At 40.1% G+C, this 25,274-nt stretch overlaps 1 protein-coding gene across 12 annotated transcripts in view; it reads right to left on the bottom strand.

The window, feature by feature from the left end:
• Nucleotides 1–1,495: 1,495 nt before the first annotated feature.
• The window catches only part of SLC28A2 (solute carrier family 28 member 2), an 81,778-nt gene continuing 57,999 nt past the window's right edge, over nt 1,496–25,274 (bottom strand). For 9 of the 12 annotated variants that reach the window (XM_059913385.1, XM_059913384.1, XM_059913387.1 and 6 more), the window contains 15 exons: nt 23,946–24,037; nt 22,677–22,860; nt 20,351–20,492; nt 19,607–19,720; nt 19,176–19,253; nt 18,665–18,745; nt 18,144–18,224; nt 16,330–16,455; nt 16,117–16,247; nt 15,517–15,685; nt 15,141–15,338; nt 14,471–14,552; nt 12,696–12,794; nt 12,418–12,529; nt 1,496–2,490 (listed from right to left, as the gene is read on the bottom strand). In XM_059913385.1, the coding sequence (XP_059769368.1) occupies nt 2,373–2,490; nt 12,418–12,529; nt 12,696–12,794; nt 14,471–14,552; nt 15,141–15,338; nt 15,517–15,685; nt 16,117–16,247; nt 16,330–16,455; nt 18,144–18,224; nt 18,665–18,745; nt 19,176–19,253; nt 19,607–19,720; nt 20,351–20,492; nt 22,677–22,860; nt 23,946–24,037 (1,807 nt within the window). In that variant the 3' untranslated portion in view covers nt 1,496–2,372. The remainder of the gene's footprint in view (nt 2,491–12,417; nt 12,530–12,695; nt 12,795–14,470; nt 14,553–15,140; nt 15,339–15,516; nt 15,686–16,116; nt 16,248–16,329; nt 16,456–18,143; nt 18,225–18,664; nt 18,746–19,175; nt 19,254–19,606; nt 19,721–20,350; nt 20,493–22,676; nt 22,861–23,945; nt 24,038–25,274) is intronic. The other 3 variants (XM_059913386.1, XM_059913389.1, XM_059913388.1) reach the window with 3 other exon arrangements.

The following is a 25,274-nucleotide window of genomic DNA, read 5'->3' on the forward strand; positions in this document are numbered from 1 at the left end:
TTGTCCCAGCTTACCCTTCCCCCTCCCTGTATCCTCAAGTCCATTCTCTAGTAGGTCTGCATCTTTATTCCCATCTTGCCCCTAGGTTCTTCATGACCTTTTTTTTTTTTTTTAAGATTCCATATATATGTGTGAGCATACGGTATTTGTTTTTCTCTTTCTGACTTACTTCACTCTGTATGACAGTCTCTAGGTCCATCCACCTCACTACAAATAACTCAGTTTCGTTCCTTTTTATGGCTGAGTAATATTCCATTGTATATATGTGCCACATCTTCTTTATCCATTCATCCGATGATGGACACTTTGGTTGCTTCCATGTCCTGGCTATTGTAAATAGAGCTGCAATGAACATTTTGGCACATGACTCTTTTTGAATTATGGTTTTCTCAGGGTATATGCCCAGTAGTGGGATTGCTGGGTCGTATGGTAGTTCTATTTGTAGTTTTTTAAGGAACGTCCATACTGTTCTCCATAGTGGCTGTATCAATTTACATTCCCACCAACAGTGCAAGAAGGTTCCCTCTTCTCCACACCCTCTCCAGCATTTATTGTTTGTAGATTTTTTGATGATGGCCATTCTGACCGGTATGCAATGATATCTCATTGTAGTTTTGATTTGCATTTCTCTAATGATTAATGATGTTGAGCATTATTTCATGTGTCTGTTGGCAATCTGTAAATCTTCTTTGGAGAAATGTCTATTTAGGTCTTCTGCCCATTTTTGGATTGGGTTGTTTGTTTTTTTCATATTGAGCTGCATGAGCTGCTTATAAATTTTGGAGATTAATCCTTTGTCAGTTGCTTCATTTGCAAATATTTTCTCCCATTCTGAGGGTTGTCTTTTCATCTTGTTTATGGTTTCCTTTGCTGTGCAAAAGCTTTTAAGTTTCATTAGGTCCCATTTGTTTATTTTTGTTTTTATTTCCATTTCTCTAACAGGTGGGTCAAAAAGCATCTTGTTGTGATTTATGTCATAGAGTGTTCTGCCTATGTTTTCCTCTAAGAGTTTGATGGTGTCTGGCCTTACATTTAGGTCTTTAATCCATTTTGAGTTTATTTTTGTGTATGGTGTTATGGAGTGTTCTAATTTCATTCTTTTACATGTAGCTTTCCAGTTTTCCCAGCACCACTTATTGAAGAGGCTGTCTTTTCTCCATTGTATGTTTTTGCCTCCTTTATCAAAGATAAGGTGACCATATGTGCGTGGGTTTATCTCTGGGCTTTCTATCCTGTTCTATCGATCTATATTTCTGTTTCTGTGCTAGTACCATACTGTCTTGATTACTGTAGCTTTGTAGTATAGTCTGAAGTCAGGGAGCCTGATTCCTCCAGCTCCGTTTTTCTTTCTCAAGATTGCTTTGGCTATTCGGGGTCTTTTGTGTTTCCATACAAATTGTGAAATTTTTTGTTCTAGTTCTGTGAAAAATGCCAGTGGTAGTTTGATAGGGATTGCATTGAATCTGTAGATTGCTTTGGGTAGTAGAGTCATTTTCACAATGTTGATTCTTCCAGTCCAAGAACATGGTATATCTCTCCATCTATTTGTATCATCTTTAATTTCTTTCATCAGTGTCTCATGATTTTCTGCATACAGGTCTTCTGTCTCCTTAGGTAGGTTTATTCCTAGATATTTTATTCTTTTTGTTGCAATGGTAAATGGGAGTGTTTTCTTAATTTCACTTTCAGATTTTTCATCATTAGTGTATAGGAATGCAAGAGAATTCTGTGCATTAATTTTGTATCCTGCTACTTTACCAAATTCATTGATTAGCTCTAGTAGTTTTCTGGTAGCATCTTTAGGACAGAGTCATGAAACACACTTTACATCTTCCAAGAACTTCCACACACTGCTTTGATTATTATAATCTTGAAGTGAACAGGGCAAACATCATTCTTCCCAGTTTACGATAAGAAAACTGGTACAAGATTTTGAATAACTTGCCTGCATACGTCTTCTTTCAGTAAGGGGCAGAGAGGAATGACACTCATCAAACTCCAAGGCAGACTGTGCCTGCCTCCCATATTTGTTTTACCAGAACACATATAGAAGAGTTCTGGCACACATCACATAATTTTTAAGATGGCAACTAGAAGCAAGGTTTGCAAGACATTTTTTGACATGGTAATATTTATTATTTCAACTCTAAGCTCAGACAGAGCCCATAATGAATTTCTTATTTGGTTCAGCCAAATAATGGAAAAATGAGGGCTAATTTTCATTACTGACATACAGTGAACCAAAATGAATATTTTACATTTACTATTAAAGATCAAGGTGAGTTAGCTGTAGAATGAGAACTCTGAGTATGAAAATAACTTTGCCATCAAAAAGCCATCCAGATCAGGACTGTTACGGAAATGGACCAGCTTTAGGCACAGACAGCATTGGTGTAGAGGTCACAGCATTTAGCAAGGGCTATGGCACTGAACTCTTTATCTTCCCAGGGACCAGGAAAAGAAGGAGGGTTGGTTCCATTCAGAGAGGTACTGAAATGAAAAGCCAGAGAGATACATAGTGGGTCAGATAAAAACAATGCAACAAGATGTATCATTAAGTTCTACCAAGCAGGTGAAAATAAAAACAGAAACTTATTAATGAATCCAATCACAATGACCTAATATTGGGCTGGCCAAAATGTTCATTCGGTTTTTTCCATAAGATGGCTCTAGTAGCACTTAGTTGTCTTTAACTTCATTCGAAACAATTGTATTAGATTGTATTGTGACGACTGTCATATCAGCATGCAATTAAAAAAAAGAACTTATCAAAATTGGTGAATTTTTGTGTAGCCATTTTAATATTGAAGATGGAAGAAAAAAGCAACATTTCAGCATATTATGCTTTATTATTTCAAGAAAGGTAAATGCAACTGAAATGCGAAAAAAACGATTTGTGCAGTGTATGGAGAAGGTGCTGTGACTGATCAAACGTGTCAAAAGTGGTTTGCGAAGTTCCATGCTGGAGATTTCTTGCTGGATGATGCGCCACGGTTGGGTAGACCAGTTGAAGTTGTTAGTGATGAAATCGAGATATTGAGAACAATCAACGCTATACCACGCGGGAGATAGCTGACATACTCAAAATATCCGAATCAAGCGTTGAAAATCATTTGCCCCAGCTTGGTTATGTTAATTGCTTTGATGTTTGGGTTCCACATAAGTTAAGCGAAAAAAACCCTTCTTTACCATATTTCTGCATGCAATTCTCTAATTAAATGTAATGAAAACTTTGTTTTTAAAACAAATTGTGACAGGTGATGAAAAGTGGATACTGTACAGTAATGTGGAATGGAAGAGACTGTGGGGCAAGCGAAATGAACCACTACCAACCACATCAAAGGCTGGTCTTCATCCAAAGAAGGTGATGTTGTGTATATGGTGGGATTGGAAGGGAGTCCTGTATTATGAGCTCCTTCCGGAAAACCAAACAATTCATTGCAACAAGTACTGCTCCAAATTAGACCAATTGAAAGCAGCACTTGACGAAAAGCGTCCAGAATTAGTCAGCAGAAAATGCATAATCTTCCATTAGGGTACGGCAAGACCACATGTTTCTTTGATGACCAGGCAAAAACTGTTACAGCTTGGCTGGGAAGTTCTGATTCATCCGCCGTATTCACCAGACAATTGCACCTTTGGATTTCCATTCATTTCAGTCTTTACAAAATTCTCTTAATGGAAAAAATTTCAATTCCCTGGAAGACTATAAAAGGCACCTGGGACCGTTCTTTGCTCAAAAAGATTAAAAGTTTTGGGAATACGGAATTATGAAGCTGCCTGAAAAATGGCAGAAGGCAGTGGAACAAAACGGTGAATACGTTGTTCAAATAAAGTTCTTGGTGAAAATGGAAAATGTGTCTTTTATTTTTACTTCAAAACTGAAGGAACTTTTTGGCCAACCAATAAATAGGACAGAATTAAGCGTATTTTCTCATTCATGCCCAAGATAGTACTAGCAAGAAATCCTATACAATGTGTCTGCTTCTCTGTCCAGTTCATAACCATAGTCCTTTGGGGAATTGCCTGTCCAAACATCACTGAAGCAAGATTTATGCCTTGTAATGATTTAGAATTGAATTTATTCTAAATAGTGAGATGGTACTCCAAAGCCACATTCCTCTTGAGAAAGGAAAACAGCTCAGGCTTGGTGTGTATGTATATATGTATGTGTGTTTCAGTTTTATGGAGGTATAATTGACAAACAAAATTGTAATATATAGAGAGTGTACAACGTGATGATTTGACATATGCATATACTGTGAAAGGATTCCCAACATTGAGTTAACACATCCACCACCTCACATATTTACTTTTTTTTTTTTTTTTGGTGAGAACACTTAAGTTCTATTCTCTTAGCAAATCTCAATTATATAATACAGTATTATCAACTATAGCCACCATGTTATACATTAGGTCCTCAAACCTATTGATCTTATATCTGAAAGTTTGTACTATTATACCAGCTTCTCCCTATTCCCCTATTTCCCAGCCCTAGGCAACCACCATTCTATGAGTTCCTTTTTGTTGTTGTTTTTTTTTTTGGATTCTGCATATAAGTGAGACCATGCAGTATTTGCCTTTGTCTGGCTTATTTCACTTAGTTTAATTGTTCATCCACATTGTTGCAAATAGCAGGATTTCCTTCTTTTGTAAGGATGACTAACATTCCATTGTATACATACACAACATTTTCTTTATCCATTCATCTGCTAGTGGGCACATAGGTTGTTTGCATACCATGGCTACTGTTAATAATGCTGCAGTGAACATGGGAGTACAGATACTGACTTTGTTTCCTTTGGATATATACCCAGAAGTAAGATTGCTGGATCATATGGTAGTAGTTCTATTTTTAATTTCTTCAGGAACCTCCATAGTGACTGTACCATTTCCATTTCCACTAAGAGTGTGTAAAGGTTTCCTTTTCTGCAAATCGTTGCCAGCATTTGCTATCACTTGTCTTTTTTATGACAGCCATCCTAACAGGTGTAAGGTGATTCTTCATTGAGGTTTTTATTTGTATTTCCTTGCTAGTTAGTGATATTGAGCACCTTTTCATGTACCTGTTGGTCATTTGGTTGAGTTCTTTGGAAAAATGTCTATTCAAACCCTCTGCTCATTTTTAAATTGGATTACTTGGATTTTTTGCTATTGAGCTGTATAAGTTCCTTGTATATTTTGGATATTAATTCCTTACTGGATATATGGTTTGCAAATATTTTCTCCCATTCTGTAGGTTGACTTTTCTTTTTTTTTTTTTGACTTTTCATTTTGTTGATGGTTTCTTTTGCTGTGCAGAAGCTTTTTAGTTTGATGAAGTCCCAATTGTTTTTTGTTTTTTGCTTTTTAAAATTTTTATTATTTTTTGGCTGTGTTCGTTCTTCGTTGCTGTGCGCAGGCTTTCTCTAGCTGCAGCAAGCAGGGGCTACTCTTTGTTGTGGCGCATGGGCTTCTCACTGCGGTGGCTTCTCCTGCCGCGGAGCACAGGCTCTAGGCGCGCGGGCTTCAGTAGTTGCGACGTGTGGGCTCAGTAGTTGCGGCTCGAGGGCTCTAGAGTGCAGGCTCAGTAGTTGTGGCTCACAGGCTTAGTTGCTCCACAGCGTGTGGGATCTTCCTGGACCAGGGATCGAACCCATGTCCCCTGCATTGGCAGGAGGATTCTTAACCACTGTGCCACCAGAGAAGTCCCCCAATTGTTTATTTTTGTTTTTGTTGTCTTTGCTTTTGGTTTCAAGTCCAAAAAATTGTTGCCAAGACCAATGTCAAGGAGCTTACTCCCTACATTTTCTTCAAGGATTTTCATGGTTTCAGGTCTTATGTTAAAGTCTTTAATCCGTTTTGAGTTGATTTTTGTATATGGTGTAAGACAGGAGTCCAGTTTCATTCTCCTACAGGTGGATATACAGTTTTGCTAATACCATTTATTGAAAAGACTACCCTTTCCCCCATTGTATATTCTTGGCTCCTTTGTTGAAAACATGGGTTTATTTCTGGACTCTCTATTCTGTTTGATTGATCTGTGTGTTTATTTTTAAGTCAGTACCATACTGTTTTGATTACTACAGCTTTGTAATATAGTTTAAAATCAAGATGTGTGATGCCTTTAGCTTTGTTCTTCTTTCTCAAGATTGCTTTGGCTATTCAGGGTCTTTTGTGGTTCCATATGAATTTTAGAATTGTTTTTTCTATCTCTATGAAAAATGCCATTGGAATTTTAATAGGGATTGCATTGAATCCGTAGATCACCTTAGGTAGTATGAACACTTTAATAATATTCATTCTAATCCATAAACGTGGAGTATATTTCCATTTATTTATCCCTTCCACTTTTTCATCAATTTTTTTATAGTTTTCAGTGTACAGATCTTTCCTCTCCTTGATTACATTTATTCCTAAGTATTTTATTCTTTTTGATGCTATTGTAAATGGGATTGTTTCATTAATTTCTCTTTCCAATAGTTCATTGTTATTGTATAGAAACACAAATGATTTTTGTATGTTAATTTTGTATCCTGCAACTTACTGAATTTGTTTATCAGTGCTAACAGTTTTTTGGTGGAGCCTTTAGGATTTTCTGTGTATAAGATCATGTCATCTGCAGACACAGACAGTTTTACTTCTTTTCTGATTTGGGTGCCTTTTATTTCTTTTTCTTGGCTAATTGCTCTGGCTATGATTTCCAATACTATGTTGATTAAAAGTGGTGAGTGTGGTAATTCTTGTCTTATTCCTGATCTTAGAGGAAAAGTGTTCAGCTTTTCACGATTCAGTATGATGTTAGCTGTGGGCTTGTCATATATGGCCTTTATTATGTTGAGATACATTCCTTCTACATCCAATTTGTTGAGAGTTTTATCATGTAAGGATGTTGAATTTTGTCAAATGCTTTTTCTGCATCTATTGAAATGATTATATGGTTTTTATCTTTCATTTTGTTACAGTGGTATATCACATTTATTGATTTGTGTATGTTGAGCCATCCTTGCATCCCAGGAATAAATCTCACTCGATCATGGTGTATGACCTTTTTAATGTACTGTTGAATTTGGTTTGCTAATTTTTGTTGAGGATTTTTGCATCTGTGTTCATCAGGAATACTGACCTGTAATTTTTTCTTATAGTGTCCCTGTCTGGCTTTGGCAACAGGTAATTCTGGCCTCATAAAATGAATTTGGAAGTGTTCACTCCTTTTATGTTTTTTTGAAAAGTTTGAGAAGATTGGTATTAATTATTCTTTAACTGTTTGGAAGAATTCACCAGTGAACCTGTCTAGTCCTGGGCTTTTTTTGTTGGGAGGTTTTTGATTACTGATTCAATCTCCTTACTAGTAATCATTCTGTTCAGATTTTCTATTTCTTCATGATTCAGTCTTAGTCAGTTGTATATTTCTAGGAATTTATCCATTTCTTCTATGTTATCTAATTTGTTGGGATATAATTTTCCATAGCAGTTTCTCAAAATCCTTAGTATTTCTGTGTTATTAATTGTTAATACCTCCTTTTTCATTTCTTTGAGTCTCCTCTCTCTTCTTCTTAGCTTAGCTAAACATATGTCTATTTTGTCTGTCTTTTAAGATAAATGGCTCTTAGTTTCATTGAACTTTTCTGTTGTCTTTTTTTGTCTCTATTTCATTAGTTTCTGCTCTGATCTTTGTTATTTCCCTTCTTCTATAACTTTGGACTTAGTTTGTTTTTCTTTTTCTTGAGGTGTTAAATTAGGTTGTTTGAGATCTTTCTTTTTTTCTTAATGTAGGTGTTTGTCACTATAAACTCCCCTCTTTGAACTGCTTTTGCTGCATCTCTTAAGTTTTGGTATATTGTGTTTCCATTTTCATTTGTCTCAAGATATTTTTTCAAGTCTTTTCCCCCAGTTTTATTGAGATATTATTGACATATAACATTGTATAAGGTGTACAATTTAATGACTTGATATAGGTATATATTGTGAGATGATTACCACAATATAAGTTTATTTAACATCCATCAACTCACACAGTTACAGATTTTTCCTGGTGGTGAGTAAAGATATTTTATTTCTCTTTTGATTTCATTTTTGACCCATTGTTCAGGAGCATGTTGTTTAATGTCCACATATATGTGAATTTACCAGGTTTTTTCTTGTTACTGATTTCTAGTCTCATACTATTGTGGTCAGAAAAGACATTTGATATAATTTCAGTCTTCTTAAATATATTAAGACTTGCTTTGTAGCCTAACATATAATCTATCAGATAATTTCCATGTGTACTTGAGAAGAATGTGTATTCTGCTGTTGTTGGATGGACTGTTCTGTAAATGTTGTCAGGTCCATCTGGTCTAACATGTAGTTTAAGTCCAATGTTTCCTTATTGATTTTCTGCCTGAATGATCTATCTGTTGTTGAAAGTGGAATGCTGAAGTCCTCTACAATTATTGTATTGTTGTCTCTTCAGATCTGTTAATATTTGCTTTATATATTTAGGTGCTCCATATTGGGTGCATAAAAATTTACAGTTATTACATCCTCTTGATGAATTGACCCCTTTATCACTATATAATGACCTTCTTTGTTTCTCATTACTGTTTTGGCTTAAATTCTATTTTGTCTGATATAAGTATAGCTACCTCTGCTTGTCTGAAAAACTCTCTCTCCTTCAATTCTGAAGGACAACTTTGCCAGGTATAGCATTACCAAGCATTGGTTGGTAGTTTTTTTCTTTTTAATATATCATCCCACTTTTTTTCTGGACTGTAAGGTTTCTGCAGAAAAACCTGCTGATAGTCTTATGGGAGCTCCCTTGTATATAACAAGTTACTTTTCTCTTGCTGCCTTTATCTATGCTTTGTTTGTCTTAGTTTTGACAGTTTAATTATAATGTGTCTCAGTGTGGGTCTCTTTAGTGTCCCAAGGAGGAGAATTGCAGCCAGCACCTAGATGCAGGCTGATTAGAAGTTGTACCCTCAGGCACCAGCTGGAAAGTATGCAGTCAAACCCCTTCCAGGGAAAGAGTGGGAGATGGACATTTTTGACTGCTTCCTCTATACTGAGCCTTGTGGGGCAGGCGGGGGGTGGTGGGGAGGTAGGCACAGTTCCGTCTTAAAAATTGGGGCACTAGATGTTCAGTCTAAACCCTTCACTGCTTAGGGATAAGCTTAGAGTTGGGAGTTCCCTTCCATTATATGGTGCTGTGCCAGGGGTGGGTTTTATGATGAGACTATTTCTCAGTCTTTCCTACCCAATTCAATGTGGGTATTTTCTCAGTTGTAGGAGTCATTCAGCTAGTTTCTGGATTTTGCTTAGAGGGAATTACTCCATGTATAGCTGTACATTTGGTGCATCCATAGGAAGAGGGAAATTTAAGCCTCCTTTGTTGTTATCTTGGTCTGGAGTCACTCCAAATATATTTAGCATGAATGAATTGGACAAAAACATTATCTCTTTCAGATTCTAGATACTAATGATGCTTAGTATGTGACTTTAGGCAAAAAGTCAGTTTCCGTTTTGAAGGCAGAAATGACCAGGAAAGAGTATTCTACTAATTTTTTAGTGAAGTTCAGTGATGTAAAGACAACTCATCATTAAACACAAATTAGCAATTTTCACTTCACCCATTTACTTTAGACTATGCTTACAATGACATCCATTGAACTTCCCCAAGAACATAGGAGTCATAACTATGCCAGACCAATGATCTATCCAGTTTATAATTCATCTTTAATAGTACAGCAAAAGGATTATTTTTTCAGAGGATGTTGGTTGCTTTCTCTGGTGAAAACCTCCAAACACAGGAGGGTAATGTCTGTTAATTTGCCATAGTAACCTGTTAAGGAGCTGGTACCCAAACATCTACCTATACACTGAACAGATCATTTACTTAATGACAACTTCCAAATCTATCTCCAGTTCTTTTTTCTCTCCTGAACTTCAGACCCAAGTTGGTTTGTGAGTTGCTTAACATGATGGTCCCACAGGTACCTCCAAGTCAACATATCCACCTGAATTAAGCCATAATCTCTCCCCTTTACTCTCATTCCTGGAACTAGTCCTCTCTCTGTCAGTGAATGAATGGCATCCCTCAGACCCACTTACCCAAGCCGGAAAGGGTACAGTCATCCTTATCCTGCCCTTCACTTCAATAACCAATCCTATTGATTCTCCTTGTTCTAGTGCATCTTCATTCTCACAACTACTTAGTATCAGCTCTCATCATCTCTTACTTGGGAGTATTACAGCAATGTGTTTATTGATCTCCCTGACATCCAAATGGCTACCAGCATGATCTTTTGAAAAAGCATACCAGTGTTAAGAATTCTATAAGTCAAAGTCTAAATTCCTTATCATTTCATACAAGGCCTTATAAGATCTTTCAGCCTCATCTCTCAGAACTCTCTTCATTCACCCATATATCACTACTAATACACACATCTTTTGCTTTTGAAGCACCAAACATTCTAGTTCCTCAAATCTTTCATTTTGTGTGTCCTGTAAATAGTTCTTTCAGCTTAATGATATGTTTTTCATATCTGTTGTTTTTTCAACTGACTTCTTTCAGTACTTTTTCTTTATCTTTGATTTTCTATAATTTCAAAATATGCTTAAGTATAGTCTTCTTGGCATTTATGCTGCTCGGTGTTCTCTGAGCTTCCTGGATCTGTGGTTTGGTGTCTGACACTAATTTGGAGAAATTCTCAGTCATAATTGTTTCAAATATTTCTTCTGTTCTTCTCTTGGTATTCACATTATGTGTATGTTACACGTTTTGTATTTGTCCCACAATTCTTGGATGCTCTATTCTGGTTTTTTTTTTTTTTCAGTCTTTGTTCTCTTTCCTTTTCAGTTTTGAAGACTTCTATTGATATATCTTCAAGCTAGGAGTTCTTTCCTCATATGTGTTTAGTCTACTAGTAAGCCATCAAAGACATTCTTTATTTCTGTTACAGTGTTTTTTGATCTGTAGCATTTCTTTTTGGTTCTTTCTTGGGATTCCTATATCTCTGTACTTACATTGCCCATCTGTTCTTGCTTGCTGTCTACTTTATCCATTAGAGCCCTTAGCACATAAATCATAGTTGCTTGAAATTCCCACTCTGATAAATCGAAATCTTTGCCATGTCTGGTTTTGATGCTTGCTCTATCTCCTCAAATTGTGTTTTTTGCCCTTTAGCGGGCCTTGTACTTTCTTCTTGATAACTGGACATGATGTACCCAAAAAAGGAACTGCTGTAAATAGGCCTTAGTAATGTGGTGGTGAGGTGTGGGGGAGGGGAAGCATTCTGTAGTCCTATGATTAGGTCTCAGGCTTTTAGCAAGCCTGTGCCTCTGCACTGTGAACTTCACAAGTGTTTCTCAGTTTTTCCTCCCCCTTTAAGGGGGATGGGATGGCTAGAGTGAGCTTTAGTTGGGTATTTCCCTTCTTCCAGGTCAGGTAGGCTCTGATACTACCCCAGCTGGTTAGGCTCTGGTTAACTAGTTTCTCCTGAGAGCAGGCCTTGTTTAAAAAAACAGAGTGCTCTGGTGTATTTCAAAATGGCTCCTTTTCCCCTCCCCCTGCCAGAAGAATGAGGGGGTTTTTGTCTGATATTTACTGTGAGGACTTGGTCTAGCTCCTGGAGGTAAAACTCCCCAAGGTGTAGGGTTGCCCCCTATAACTGGGTCCCCCTGGAGTTTTTAACATCCAGACCTGTCCTCACTGAGGCTCCAGCAATTAGTTTCAGGTTTTCCTGCCCCAGCACAGGATTCTGTGGCAGTTTCCGCTCATGAGTCTGCTCCAGTAAGCTATGTGTTTGCCTGTCTGTCTCTCCAGTCTTCAGGTCAGCAGTTTGCCCTGTGTCTCTTACAGATCCAAGAAGAGTTATTGATTTTTCAGACTGTTCAGTTTTTTTTTCTTGTTGTTAGGATGGAGTGGTGACTTCTGAGCTCCTTACATGCAGAATCAGAAAACTATTCTAATAATATCCCAGAAATTGGTAAACAAGTTCATTTTTACACTATCCGAATGCATCATGATTTTATCAATTCAACTTTATCCACTCTCAGTCTTCATTTCTGTCTGAAGAAGGCTATAAGTTTTTAGCCACTTAGGACCATTGCCATGTCTTCACCTACAACTTATCTATGTTCCAATTACAATAAATACATCACTTCTGATCAGGGAAACCACCCTCCCTTACTTCCCCTCACCCTCCACTTCTCAGTGCCCCATCAATACAGGTAAAATCTGTCACTTGTCCATGCTAGAGCTAATAGCGAGTATGCATCTAATAAGAGAAAAAAACGGAGATCTAGACCACCGCAAATACCTGTCTCCCTTCTTATACGCTCTATTCAGCATTCGTGTGATTACCCTCAAGACCTTGCTTCTCCCCACTCCCAGAAGATTCCTGAGTGGAGGAGAGCATAAAGGAGAAGGGGTCAGGGATCCCAGTGCTCACTCACCTCCGAAAGAGCTCTCTGCAGCACACATAGATCTCATAGGTTCGATTGGTGAAACTTGTGTTTAGGAAGGAGACACAGTCAGTTTCAGCTCCCCTGGGGACATAGAGGATTCCTGGGTAAAGGAGACAGAGATGCTAAGCGGAAGATTTTACACATGTTCCTTAAGGCTCTTAATTCTTTGGGTATAAATTGAGAACACTGTAGATTTGGTGCCTTTTCTATGCATATGTGAGATGGAGAGTTAAAACAATATTCTGAGACTAAGCTGAGACACTTACCTGCCACACAGGCGCTGATAAGGGATACACAGGCCCCTGTGAAGAGGGCACTGACCACAACCTTGGACAAGTCACTCTTCCGGTGGGGTACCATTGATGCTGCGGACAACACAACAAAATAATTCAATCTCTTCCCCACAAGGCAATTAGGCATACCCCATGAAACCCCATTAGAAGAATGCTGAGGATCAAAATGCAGCAGATGAATAGTATTCTTACCACCAACCACCAGAGGCTGGACAGTGGTACCCTAAGAAGTGTGTATATTCATTAGTCCTATGGGGTCACTAACTTAGACATTCCCCAGGTCAAGGATTGTGTGAAGTGTGTGAACCACTAACTATTTAGTGGTTTTGTGAACATTCCCAAGATATATCTGAATTAAGCAAAGCCCTGGGTTGCTCCAGACAGGTACAAATGCCTTGGGTGTTCACTAACTGAAATCTGCATTCTTAACCTGGACAGAATTAGATGGGCTATTTTGTGCCAGAGAAATAAGGAGGGCAACATTCACCTAAGCCTTAGTCACATGATGCATATCCCACTACTGGATGACAAGCTCACAATCAGATTGTAATCAGGCATCAGAATTAGAATACAGGGACTTCCCTGGTGGCGCAGTGGTTAAGAATCTGCCTGCCAATGTAGGGGACACGGGTTCGAGCCCTGGTCCGGGAAGATCCCACATGTCGCGGAGCAACTAAGCCTGTGCACCACAACTACTGAACCTGCACTCTAGAGCCCGGGAGCCACAACTACTGAAGCCCGGGCGCCTATGGCCCATGCTCCGCAACAAAGAGAAGCCACCAAAAGGAGAAGCCCGCGCACCACAATGAAGAGTAGCCCCCGCTCACTGCAACTAGGGAAAGCCCATGTGTGGCAAAGAAGACCCAACACAGCCAAAAATAAATAAATAAATATTTAAAAAAAAAGAATTAGAATACAGACAAGTGTTTAACAGAAGGGAAAAAGATAAACTGAAAGGAAATTGTTTCACCTTTAAATTGTTCGATCAGCTACCAAGTAAATCAACTTAATGATTCTAGCCCAGAATATGAGTGCCATAAAATACTGAGCTGAGCTGTATTTTTCTTACACTTTATTTCTCACTTGGATCTTCCAAACTCTTGGAATCCCCTGCCTTCAAGGACAATTCCATTTTCCTCATATTGTTTCCTCCAGCGATCACCATTCAGCAAGATTTTCAGCAATCTAATTGTATCTATGTATGCTTCACATACTCACTCCTCCCACACCTGGTGACCTGTAGCTTTTAATCCAACACTTCACACCACTTGCTCTAATTATCTATCTGCCTTATGTGTCTGCTGCTTTTATTTGGCCTTTGATTCCTTGTGCAATGCCTAATTCTGTGAAGTCAACTGGTGAGCAGCATAATTTCTGAAAGTACCTTCACTACTGAATAAAAAACAAAATACCTTTACTTATATATGCACTATGTCCATTTAATGGCAAAATAAAAATAATATCATTATAGTCTTCCTCATAGGGAAAATAAAAATAAAATTGGTCTTTTGGGCTTCCACTTGAAAGGGAAAAAAATGACAGAAGTTGAGATTGCAAACCCAGCCTGGGCTTCATGCATAGCCAGGTAGCATGATTACCTTAACTCCAAATTAACTGCCACCTGAGAGGCCCATTTCACATCAGCATCTCTATCTGGTCTCAACTCATACTGAAGCACCAGGACTGCCCACTACAGATGCTGGGAACTGGCTGGCATATTGGGTAGCTGGGAAAATGAATTAACTCACTCAAGCCTCCCAGTGTGATTCCTATGGAACTAAGATTGGCAAATCCACAGAGTGAAAATGTTGTAATGATTTCAGCTCTCACCTAGGGAAAACAAAAATAAATAAGTAAACTCAGTCCTATGTGCACAGTCGTATAATCATGATAGACGTTCCAGAGTACTTAGAACCCCCAATCTTGTGTGTGCTACTCTAAGGAATATGGAAAGGATGCTCAGAAAATAATCGCTTCATGAGTTATTATAGGGATAATGATATGGAACCACCATGGCCTCTTTACCCAGTGCTCTTCTTGTTGAAGCCTATGAATTAGGAGAAGGCCTAGGAATGAGGATGATTGAGAGAAAAGAGAGGGAGAGAAAAAAGGAGCTCAGTTTATAGCAATTTAAACTTATAAATGAAGAAGGAGACCTTAGACTATCAGAAATAGTATCCTCCTTGGACTGCCCCAACTGTAAAGGCTCAGTAATTACATTCTAGAGAGAAGTTGGGTCAGAGTGTAGGGGACTAGCACACAGACCTCAGGGCAGCTCAGGCACCGAAGCCAAGCATACTGTTACCCTTGCTTTGTGGTCAGGCCTGGGATCCTGGAAAGGGATCTGTGCGTGTTAAACTTTAGTGTAACACTTTTTGTCTGCCTGGACTGTTTATGCTTTTCTAGATTGTCACTTACAGAAATCCACTGTTTCTCGCCTCCAATCCACTCTTCCACTCCAGAGAGACGTTTGTTTTTGTACTGAGACAGTTGCTGATAGGCCACAAACTCATTCGTGAAGAACTTGATCCCCACCATCTCAGCCACCATCGGACAGTCTGCCCACTCGACACCCATCATGAAAACCACGGGCCTTAGGATATAGGAGCAGATGACCTGGGTGAGAGAACGAGACAGTCAGGAGACAAAGACTTCTCTGGAGCCTTGACTCAGTCTCCTCCACCCTTCTCCTCGCCACACTCCCTCAGTGCACTGTGGGTCAGGAGGACATGCACAATTCAAGGACTACTTAAACACACCCTAGAGGGACAGCCCAACAAATGGAATCCTTTACCTGAAAAGTGAGCCCCTGTATGTCTACCAGTTCCCCTAGCCAGGAGAGGGCAGCGTTGATGAAGGCCAACACGGCCAAAAAGGCAATCAGGTTGGCTGCTATGTTAGCAGCAAGGCCTATGGCATCTGTGGCTCCACTGCTGGCAGCTTCCAGAACACTCTTCTCCTTCCTGTGGTTATTGGGCATAGGGGAAGAATACGGTGTCTAGAGTAATCTCGGCTCCTCAGAGAAGAGCTGTCCCAGTGTCCCAGCAGTGCAGGAGTGCAACAGGAGAGTGCAAGAACAGCTTGAAGGGTGATGGGGGTTCCTAGTGACCCTTTTTGTGGAAACTACGCTGAAGCAGTATCAGATTTAATCGCCATGAAATGGTACTGACACAAAGGACAGAGGATGATGGCATGCAGAAGAGAGAGGCAGGTGGGAGGGTTAAACAAAAGAAAAAAATCAACATGATTATCTAAAGGCAGAGGTAAACAAGAGGGGATATGGAATCATATTATTTCTTCTCCAGAAGACTTGAAGCCTCTGCCACCATAGCACCACTCTTGACTCTGCACCTGACCTCACCATCTCCCAAATTATATGCCTCATTGGACTCACCCACGGGGCAATTTTACCCCCTCCTTATTCTTGAACTTGGACTCCTCCACTTCTGGATATACCAGCTTTGACAAAGCAAGAGCAGAAGGGGCAGCCATCACAGAGGCAGAAATCAAGGATGACGCGTCAATCTGTAAGGCCAGACTTAGGAATGAGCATCTACAGAACCCAGACTTGGGCTCACCCAGGAGTGATCAAACAGACTATGCTTACCCCAAAGGATATGAAGGCTCCCAAGACAGTGCCTGAGATGGTGGCAAACCCTCCAGTCATCACTGCATGGACTTCTGAAAGCGTCATGTCTGCAAGGTATGGACGGATGAGCAGAGGTGCCTCTGTCTATAAAAAAGGAGAAGAGAATCAGAATCAAGAAGGTGCAGCTCCCCATCCCAGAGTGTCCGCCCCAGCTCCGGGCACACATCCCTCCAGTGTGGGTGCTCTTCCAAAACTAAGCTCTGCTCTTAGGCTCTCCCAGTGTCTGGCTCACCCACTCTGGCACCTAATCATATCCCGGCTAGCACTCTTCTCATGTGTTTTCATATCAGTTTGTCTCATCTATTTAAAATTTAGAATGCTATAGAAGACAAACAGTATATTTCTTTTGTATGTTCTCAATGTCTAAAACTATATACTTGGGAATTCCCTGGTGGTACAGTGGTTGGGACTCCGCGCTTTCACTGCCAAGGTCCCGGATTCGATCCTTGGTTGGGGAACTAGGATCCCACAAGCCATGTGGTGTGGCCCAAACAAACAAACAAAAACTATATACTTAGTGAATGACTTTAGTATAGTGTACTTACTGAGTACATATTAATTGCTTAAAAGGTACTCATTAAATGAATTGCAAATAGATGACTGAAGCCCAATGTTGATGAAAGAATCCAAAGAAATAATGTTTGTGAAAATGGTATGAAATTATGAAGACCCAACTATGTAAAATATATCTAGCATTGGGGCTTCCCTGGTGGTGCAGTGGTTGAGAATCTGCCTGCCAATGCAGGGGACACGGGTTCGAGCCCTGGTCTGGGAAGATCCCACATGCCGCGGAGCAACTAGGCCCGTGAGCCACAACTACTGAGCCTGCTCGTCTGGAGCCTGTGCTCCGCAACAAGAGAGGCCGCGATAGTGAAAGGCCCGCGCACCGCGATGAAGGGTGGCCCCCGCTTGCCACAACTAGAGAAAGCCCTCACACAGAAACGAAGACCCAACACAGTCAAAAATAAATAAATAAATAAATTAATTAAAAAAATATATATCTAGCATTGACCTAAGAAATACTTATTATTTAATGAGTGACAACTATGTGCCTAGTGCTATATGATATGCTAGGGACATTCCTATGAATAAGGCAAAGTTCCTACTCTTAGGACTTTATAGTCTAGCAGAGGAAACTAAGCTGATTATGGAGAAGTTCAGCAAAATGCATCATGCTATGGTAGAAGTGTACAGAAGTATTCTGAGAACACTTCAAATACCATTAATCAGCCTAGGGCCTTAGGAGAGAAAGACCTCAATACTAATTCCTTGTCAGTTTGACAAGCCATTGTCCCTAACATTGAGTTGATCAGTCAGTAGCATATATTGAACACCTACTCCATACAGACAAATGCATCAAACAAGTATTATGGGGACAAGCTTTGGTTTTAGCCCTGAGCAAGGCAAGCTATTGTCTCCTTAGAGACCCTGGAAAACAAAGGTCACAGGAAGAAACCAGAATATGGAGGAAACATCTTTCATAGCCCCTGAAGGAGGATGACTTGGACCAGGCCATTTCCCTAAATTCCTGTGTAAGAAGTTGGATCTGTGGTTAAGTATGTCCCCATTACATACACCCAAATAAGTATTATTAGGTATGAAAGGTGAAAGCAATGAGCTGAGTTCCAAGTTTTCTTTCATCAGAGTGACTGGCTGCCCATACAGTCTTCATCTATTTGACTTTTCAAAAGGAAAGCATACATTTCTCAAACTGTTTTCTGCCATACTCTCTGTTCCCCAGAGAAAAGATCAGAAGGCCTCAGGGTGCTTACCATACCCACAAAGATGTTTCCTGCCACAGCCAGGGTCTCTGTGGCAGTGGTGCCCATGGTGATTTGCAAAAACCAGGCAATCTAAAGGGATACAAAGATCCAAACCATTAACATTAGCAGAAATCTTGGGGTGTATCCATCAAAACCCCTCCTCCATTATGTTGGTAAGGAAACTAAGGCCTAGAGAAGAAGAGGAACAAGGCCGAGACCACAAACCAAGTTACAAACAGAGCCTGGACCAGAACTCAGGACTCTTGGCTTCCAGAAAATGTAGATTAAAACTCAGTATGAAATGGCAGTTCAGCCCATTTTTTCTCCCTGCTCTGCCCCTCAGCCTGCCTAGGGCCTGGTCCTGACCATCTGATATCAGGCACGCTTGAAAGAGTTTGCTTTTCACATTGGTTCTAATGCTCTAGATCTGACATATGATCATTTTTTCCCAAAGTAAGTGCCATCTTCATGCCTCTTGATAGATCACAAGACAAAGGCCCACCTCCTGACCATGCAGGAGAATGACTCACCTTCTGAACTACCCACTGCACAAAGCCCAGGTAGTAAAGAATGGACATCACACATCCAAAGAAAAGGATGATCGGTAAGGCCTATAATGAGAATGATGGGGCAACCAGTGAGATACTACACTGAATGTGCAACTGTGTGCCATAAGAAGACAGTGTTTCAGGTCTCTAAGCTAAGTTCTTAGCATCCCAAGCACAGCTGATACAGTATAGATACTCTGGATATTTAAACACAAGCTAGTCTAGGAATAAATTTTAAATGTATTGCAAATCTATTATTTGCAATAATAGAGCCTTCTTCTCCCACCCCTCTTTCATTCCAATTTCAGTATGACAATGATCAAAGGGCAAGAGATTAATGCTGCTTCCTATATGGATAAGATCAAATCCTCTTCTTAGGGTCAAATTGGTATACAGACTGGCTGATCTCTTGGACACACACCTTCATCATCTCGCTTTATCCCCCTCACCCTCACTGCCACTGACGCTCATTCTTGCTCATGAAACATATGACCTGAAAAGCGAAGATATCCTTGACCAGCATATCCCCAAAAACAAAACTGGAGCCAGCCACAGTATAGTTGAGGAAAATCTGAAAGAAAAAAAAGAGAGACAGAACAAGAGTGAAGCCAGAAAGGACACAGGGAAGATAGGATCAGCCTCATGTATGATGAGGACCTACTGCTGCTACTGAGGTTGGCCTCCCTTTGGCAGCATGGGAAGCAGCCTAAGTCACTATGAGCTACTCATTGAATGACAGAGGACTCAGCAGTTCCGTTCTCTTTATTTGTATGCTTAGTTGTACCCCAGTATACTCTCTCCTTTCCCACCAGATCACCCACCACCATCACTAACAAGACACAGCCTGATCTCCTCATGCTTTCCCCCAGTCTCCTTTCTCTAGGGTTCTACAAGAGCAGAGCTCTCATATTCAATTTCTCATACCTGAATCTGGTTTCCCAGCCATTGAAATGCGTTAAATCCAGGATCAGTTCTGATAACCAAGATCCCAAAGACAAACTGAAGACCTAGGCCCCAAAGCACTGTCCTCCAGGACACCTGGGACCAATAAGAACGTTATTCTAATGTGAACTCTAAACCCGACTTGTTCATTACCTGGCTGGGGTTTTAAACATGGGTACGTGTACTCTGGAACCAACCTAGCATGTTAACAGTAAATCTGGGGTAAGATGGAACAGAGAGCAGGGGGAAATAGGGCAGTAGTATATAAAGAGCCACATATGTCTATATGGTTTTCAAAACTATGTCTACAGGTTAGACCTCACACACAGACACATGCACACAAACATATAAAAGCATCATAAAAGAATACTTTAATATTACTATGTACAATGCAAGCTGATTCTCTATTGTATTCTATTTTCTTTCTTTCCTTCTTTATTTTTTATTTTGTTTGTTTTTTCTTTAACACTGGCCTGGATCCACAAAATTGATATCAAGGCTCACTAACGGGTCACAACCTACAGTTTGAAAATAAATGGTCTAGGGCCTGTGAGAACTTTAAACTTCACTTAGGAGCAAAATTGTCAAAGGGGCAAATTCCAGAGATTGTTAAGAACTTAGTTCTATGCCTTTGTAATCAATACTTGGCTCATGCACTTTGTAATTAGTAACACATGGTCCTTGGCTAGGTATTACTATGCCCACCCTGCAATACCCAAAACTCACTGCACTGTGGTGTTTGGAGCAGGCAAAGAGGATGAGGGTGAACATGCAGATTCCTGTGAAGGAGATCAGCTGCTCTGGCCTTTGGGCTGTGTCTAGAACCAGCCACAGGATAAGGCCAACCAAGAAGACTCCCGCGAACACACTGGAGAGGGAATTTCAAGACCATGTCATCAAATCAGTGAGTGAATAAGAAATCATTAACTTTACCTCTAAAAAATAGAAATTCACCACAAGGGTAAATGAAACAACTCAATAGATTAGACACAGAGACATATCTTTAGAATCATTCATCTGGTGGTTTCCCAGTTACCACCTCTTCCCTCCCCTCAACTCTTTTACTCACAGAATGAAGCTGAAAGAGTCCAATCTGAGGACATAAATCTCATGACCTCCTTTTCTTCAAGTTATCATACCAGTAAGATGTGATATAAAGACTTATCCTTTAAGAATGTTCTAATGCATAACCAAAATATTTTTAAAAGAAGGAGGAAAAGTCCTCCCATGGATCTCCACCCAATTTCCAACCACTCCAAGGGCAAGAGTAAACGCTAAGCCACAAATCAACTACTTAGTGCCCTGTGGTCCCTTGATGTACCAAACATGCTTGATCAATACATAAACTAGTCTCCTCATATCTGAGTGTTGGAGTCATTTCAGTTTAAGGGAGAAGAATTAGAAGGTGAATCACATATGAAAAGAAAAGAAAACAAAAAGAGCACATTGTCCGTTGAGATGCCGTAGGAACAACGATGATGACGACAGAAGGGATCACAGGTCAGGGTTGAATTTTGGAGCTGTTCTCACTGTGAACTCAAAGTGAATTAAATCTGGCTTCCATGGATAACTAATAAGAACGTGCTGTATAAAAAATTTAAAAATAAAATTAAAAAAATAAAGTAACATAAAAAATAAATAAATAAATAAATCTGGCTTCCAGAATCCATCCTGTTAATGAAGAAAGTCCTTTCGCCCTATCTCTCCAATGTCAAATAAATCAATGATCCAAAATTTAGGCTGTAGTCTGGTGTGTTTCTCCAAATGATCGCTGTTGCAAACATCGTGAACAGCTATTTTCCGTGCATCCATTGGACAAAAGGCATAAAAGTGGAACATATAGAGAGTCTGCAAGTTATCCTCTCACCCCAGGCATGTGATCAAAGGACACGTGCATGCCACAGTTAGTTAGATGAGGTGCGGCTGCTGTAGCATCCAGCTCAGTATACACTGAACAGTGAGTTTGCTCTTTAAACTCTAGGGAATTATAAGACACCAGTGGGTGCAGGAAGTCTGGAGGACTAAAGGGAAAAAAAGCACAAAAAGTATCCGGGAACTAAGGGAGAAACACATGACCACCAAATCAATTTGATAGTTTAATGCTGCTATAAGCCTCTTTCCCTTGATTTCTTCATTGAAGAGGAGTATGGTTTTTCTCATTTCTGATACCAGCCCTGACAATAAACAGACTGAAACTCTTCTCTGAAATGGAACCCCTCTGGCCCCCTAGCAATATTGAGACATGAGGCTATAAGAAACTGGACTAAGTTCAGTGCTCAGACTCCCACTGCTATTTGCTCGCTGAGCCTTGGTTTTTTTTGTTTTTGTTTTTTAACATCTTTATTGGAGTATAATTGCTTTACAATGGTGTGTTAGTTTCTGCTTTATAACAAAGTGAATCAGTTATACATATACATATATCCCCATCTCTCTTCCCTCTTGCATCTCCCTCCCTCCCACCCTCCCTATCCCACCCCTCTAGGTGGTCACAAAGCACCGAGCTGATCTCCCTGTGCTATGCGGCTGCTTCCCACTAGCTATCTATCTTACATTTGGTAGTGTATATATGTCCATGCCACTCTCTCACTTTGTCCCAGCTTACCCTTCCCCCTCCCCGTGTCCTCAAGTCCATTCTCTAGTAGGTCGGCGTCTTTATTCCCATCTTGCCCCTAGGTTCTTCATGACCATTAATTTTTTTTTTTTTTTTTAGATTCCAGCTCTATTTACAATAGCCAGGACATGGAAGCAACCTAAGTGTCCATCAACAGATGAATGGATAAAGAAGATGTGGCACATATATACAATGGAATATTACTCAGCCATAAAAAGAAACGAAATTGAGTTATTTGTAGTGAGGTAGATGGACCTAGAGTCTGTCATACAGAGTGAAGTAAGTCAGAAAGAGAAAAACAAATACCGTATGAGCCTTGGTTTTGTAAAGTATAGGGGAGGGTCTGAGAGACAGTTCAGGAACCGTCAAAGGAGGAAAAGGGTAATGGACTGGGATTTAAGACAAGTTGTGGGATGAGGGATATTGAGATTCTTATCTTACCCTTTCATCCAAAGCTTCAGGCAGGAGTTTTCAAGGGGCTTCAGACATCTCGTTAACTTTTCACCAAAGAACCTTTTCAGAAAGCGGTGAACCAGGACTAAAAGCACCAAACAGGTGAGGACGAACAAGGCCAGTGCCCTATGGAAATTCAAGACGCAAGCTGCCAGGAAGTAGGCAGCATAAGCTAAAAAGAGAAAGTACAGAGTAAGGATCAGCAAGGCAGAGCCCCCTAGGACCAAATGAAGATTTAGTCATGAATGTCTGGGACTTAAGGCAGGTAAAACCCTCCAGCGACCTTACCACCCAGCCCTGTCAGACTGAGCTGCAATTCTCAAGGCCAGGATAGATGGCTAACTGTTTTCTTGGGGGATTCCAAGGAGGAAACAACTTAGTTTGAATGTTGCATATTTTCACTTGTCCCTGATAAAATCTCATTCCCTTCTATTTTATCTGATATTCTCTTTCTATCCCTGGAAGTGGATTTGATCAGCACCCACCTTTATACTCTTAAAAAGTCATCTTTTCTCAAAACTTTATAACCCCAGTCATTTTAACCTTTCCTCTTCAGCAGAGCCATGTAAACAAGGCTACTACTAGGAGGTACAGCCATATGGTTCTCATTCCATGGCCCCTTGACTCACCCCAAAATATAATTTTTGTTCTCACTACCCCAGCTGCCTCTAATATTCACATCAAAGTCCCATACGTCACTGACGGTATATTTTAAATAATGGTTTGCTATCTATTTTTTTTTGGTCATGCCCCGCGGCTTGCAGGATCTTAGTTCCCCAATCAGGGATTGAACCCGGGCCCCAACATTGAAAGCACTGAGTCCTAACCACTGGACCGCCAGGGAATTCCCAAGAGGTTTGCTATCTTTTAAAAATATTTTATATCATTGATCTCACCAGTAAACCAGCAAATAAGTAACATACTATAGGCTTCTTTCACAGACTTCAAGAACCATGCCCCTCATCTAATCAAGATACTAAAAAAGAGACAAGCCCAGATTCTCTGACATATTTAAGTCTATCAAATAGTACATTTTGAAAAATAGCTTATTCTCAGAAGTGCAACTTACTTACTTATTCCTAGAAGTGAAACTCTATAAATTACAGCTCACCTACAAGTAATTAAGATCTTCACATCACATAGCCCTTTAGATCAACTTGTGAATAAAGCTGCTTTCCATCTAGTAATAGTCTTGACACAAGGTCACATTTCTAAAACGACTGTGTCTCTCACTTCCGTGGATCCTCAATACCTTACCCAAACACAACAGGCTCAGCAGGATCTTCTTGAACAAGCCAGCATGTGTCTTACAGAAACTTCTTGCCCTGGTGAAAGGCTGTAGGTTCCTCCTGATGAGAATCCAAAAGTTAAGATCCAAAAATTATTCCATCCCGTTTATATCAATTCCCAGAACTTAGATTGCCTGGCCAGAGGAAGAGTTTTCTCTTAATGAAATTCATCCTGGGGAAGTTAGGTAGTGTTCTAGTGATGCCAAAAAGGCCAGGTCAACCTTGCCAATGGGCAGCAGGTCAGAACACTCCTACCCAACCTGGACTAGCAATATCCTCAGTAATTTCCTACCACAGAAGGGAACACTGGTCACATCAGGGAGAGACTACCGGGACCTACTCCTTCCTGTTCCCTAGGGACGAGGGATTGCTCAGCTTCCAGATACAGAAAAGGGCCTATTCTTCTGAGAGAAAATAAAAATCACATAAACCCATAACCCTGAACAGTCAATCAGATATGCATTGACAGACTGGATGGAAAACACTACCACCCTCAAGAATCCCTGGGTGAGAGGGCCTGAGAGAAGGTACCCAGCAAGTAGAACTTTTCAAGTTTAATTTATCAAACATTTATCTAGTGCTTTCTATGTGCTGAACTCTTTCTAAAAAGTTTAAAAGTACTAACTCATTGACTCCTAATAAGAACTCTTGAGATGGCTACTATTATCATTCCCATTTTACAGATGTGGAAACTGGAAAACAGAGAAGTACCTTTCCCAAGGTCATGGAAGTTGTAAGGAGCATAGACAGAATGTAAACTCAGGCAGTCTGGCTTCAGAATCTGAGCTCTTAACCATCTTCCTTTGCTGCATCTTACCTAGGCCCCAGGCTCACCTGTCTCTGCCACTTTTAAATGTCCTCAGCACACTGAAGTCATATGAACAAAAAGCTCTAATTTCCAAACTCTTAGAAGCTCCAAAGAAGATGAGCCCAGCAAGAAGGTCCCAGTTGGCCATCATGCTGAGGCAGGACAGCTTAGCCAGGGCTGGGACCAACCACTAGCTCCAAATGCCCTGGGGACTTAGCTCACAGATTTCCATGGCTCTTTCTCCATTGCTACCTCTCTCATCTAACACACTCCCTCTTCTTTATACAAAGCCTTTCTTTTCAATCCTCTCTCCTTCTCCTTATTTCTTCTTTCTTCAGGGAGTCCAACCCTGTGTTAGTTGAGTAGAGTGTGTATTATCAGATACAGGTGATCCGAGAAAGGAGAAAACATTCTTTATCACCACCTGAGTTATCAATTCAAGAGGACACTTTAGGATCTCAAGAACTCTGCTACCTTTCCATGCTTAAT

The sequence above is a fragment of the Balaenoptera ricei genome, chromosome 2 (genome assembly GCF_028023285.1).
Source record: "Balaenoptera ricei isolate mBalRic1 chromosome 2, mBalRic1.hap2, whole genome shotgun sequence".
NCBI classification, from domain to species: Eukaryota; Metazoa; Chordata; class Mammalia; order Artiodactyla; family Balaenopteridae; genus Balaenoptera; species Balaenoptera ricei.